Source organism: Triticum aestivum, chromosome 1B (assembly GCF_018294505.1).
Source record: "Triticum aestivum cultivar Chinese Spring chromosome 1B, IWGSC CS RefSeq v2.1, whole genome shotgun sequence".
Classification (NCBI taxonomy): Eukaryota; Viridiplantae; Streptophyta; class Magnoliopsida; order Poales; family Poaceae; genus Triticum; species Triticum aestivum.
In genome coordinates, this window is record NC_057795.1 from 50,704,222 (window position 1) to 50,706,007 (window position 1,786).

The window sequence follows — 1,786 nt, forward strand, 5'->3', positions numbered from 1 at the left end:
GCAAAGGTATGATTCCGTCCATAGGAGCTCACTGAGGCTGGCCATTCTGATCCAGCGAAGGACTAATTTTTTGATCAGCATGCTTGTGTGGTTCATAGCCAAAATTTAACATACTCTACCGAGTCAACTAAACCCATGCAGTAAGAAAAAAATCTCACCGATTAGAATTCTCCCCAAAAAAAATATTTTAAAATAAAGTAGTCCTTAAGTGTATGTACGTGTTGCTAAAGTAATTTTTCGTTGAAACGTGGATTGGACAAAAACATCAACCTAGTTACTTTTGTGGATCAAATCTTGCTAAAACGGTCGAATCCTTAGTATTGAACTAGTATTAGTTAATTAGAGGTGTCTCCAGTCCAAAACGAGAACCAATACATGTGATGAGCCTTAGTACCACTGCAGCCTTCACTCGGAGAAATTTGAAATTTCACCGTTGCAGGTGTTTGTGGTGGGCCATGACTGGGGGGCGCTGATCGCGTGGTACGTGTGCCTGTTCCGGCCGGACCGCGTCACGGCGCTCGTCAACACCAGCCTCGCCTTCATCCGCAACATAATCGCACGCAATGGACCTGGTTTCGTGAAGCCCACCGACTACTTCAACCGCGCCTACGGCCCCGACTACTACATGTGCCGTTTCCAGGAGCCCGGGGTCGCGGAGGCGCGGCAGTTCGCGCCGGAGCACGCTAGGCGCCTCCTGCGGCAGATCATGTGCCACTGCTTCAGCCACGGCGTGGCCTGTGACGAGGAAATGCACGACGACAAGTACCCGACATCTACGCTCCCAACTTGGCTCACCGAGGAAGACGTGGACTACTTTGGCGCCGAGTTCGAGAGGACTGGGTTCACTGGCGGCATCAACTACTACCGCAACCTGGACAGGAACTGCGAGCTGGCTGCGGCGTGGGCGGACGCCAAGGTGCAGGTGCCGACCAAGTATGTGGTGGGTGAAGGTGAAATCACGTACCACTTCGAGGGGGTCCAGGAGTACATCCACGGGGGTGGGTTCAAGGAGGACGTGCCACTGCTAGAGGAGGTGGTCGTCCTCCCGGGCGCCGGCCACTTTATCCAGCTGGAGAGGGCACAGGAGGTCAGTGATCATATCTACGACTTCATCATCAAGTTCTCATCTCCAACCTAAGATGGGATTCACAAGCATCCATCTACTGCTTTGGGTTGTCGGTGTTCGACCTTGCGTGTGTATGTTTATTCTTGGATGATCTGTATACCTGCCCGTTTCCGATTGACAAATGTTGATATATTGTTAGGGCCGCAGGTAGGGTTTACCAGAGAGGGGATGTACTTTAGAAAACAAAACATATGATATATTAAGTCTTACTACATTTTATAATATGAAGCAAATGTGCCCATGTGTTGCAACAAGAGAAAGAAATTCGTGCATGCCCCTGGCGATTCATCCATGTTGTCACTTCTCCTCCTTGCCACCGTCATGAATGATTGTCACATGGACGTATGTGATCAATCCCAAGGCGGTGAGCATAATCATCACACGTCAGCACACAACTTTTCACGAGTCTGTTGCTTCGTCAAATTTCAATTCCACGGACTCGTAATGATTTGGGGCGCCACCTTGTCTCTTCTACACTCAATGCATGTATCATCCTCACACTCCTTCCCTAGTCTATGACCCACCCATGTAGTCGTTTGTCACCGGTGGTAGCCCTTACCTACACTACACATACTTGTAATGATGGTGGGCATCACCACCATCTCACTTGAATCATCTGCGTTCATACATGATACATTGGTTTCAATATAGCATTGCAGC

General features: G+C 49.4%; 1 protein-coding gene across 1 annotated transcript in view; it reads left to right on the forward strand.

Annotated features, from left to right (window-relative positions):
• LOC123076861 (epoxide hydrolase A-like) overlaps positions 1–1,348 on the forward strand; it is a 3,090-nt gene extending 1,742 nt beyond the window's left edge. Inside the window, exon 2 of the mRNA XM_044499009.1 lies at positions 440–1,348. Coding sequence (XP_044354944.1) covers positions 440–1,138 — 699 coding nt within the window. The 3' untranslated portion in view covers positions 1,139–1,348. The remainder of the gene's footprint in view (positions 1–439) is intronic.
• Positions 1,349–1,786: the final 438 nt, after the last annotated feature.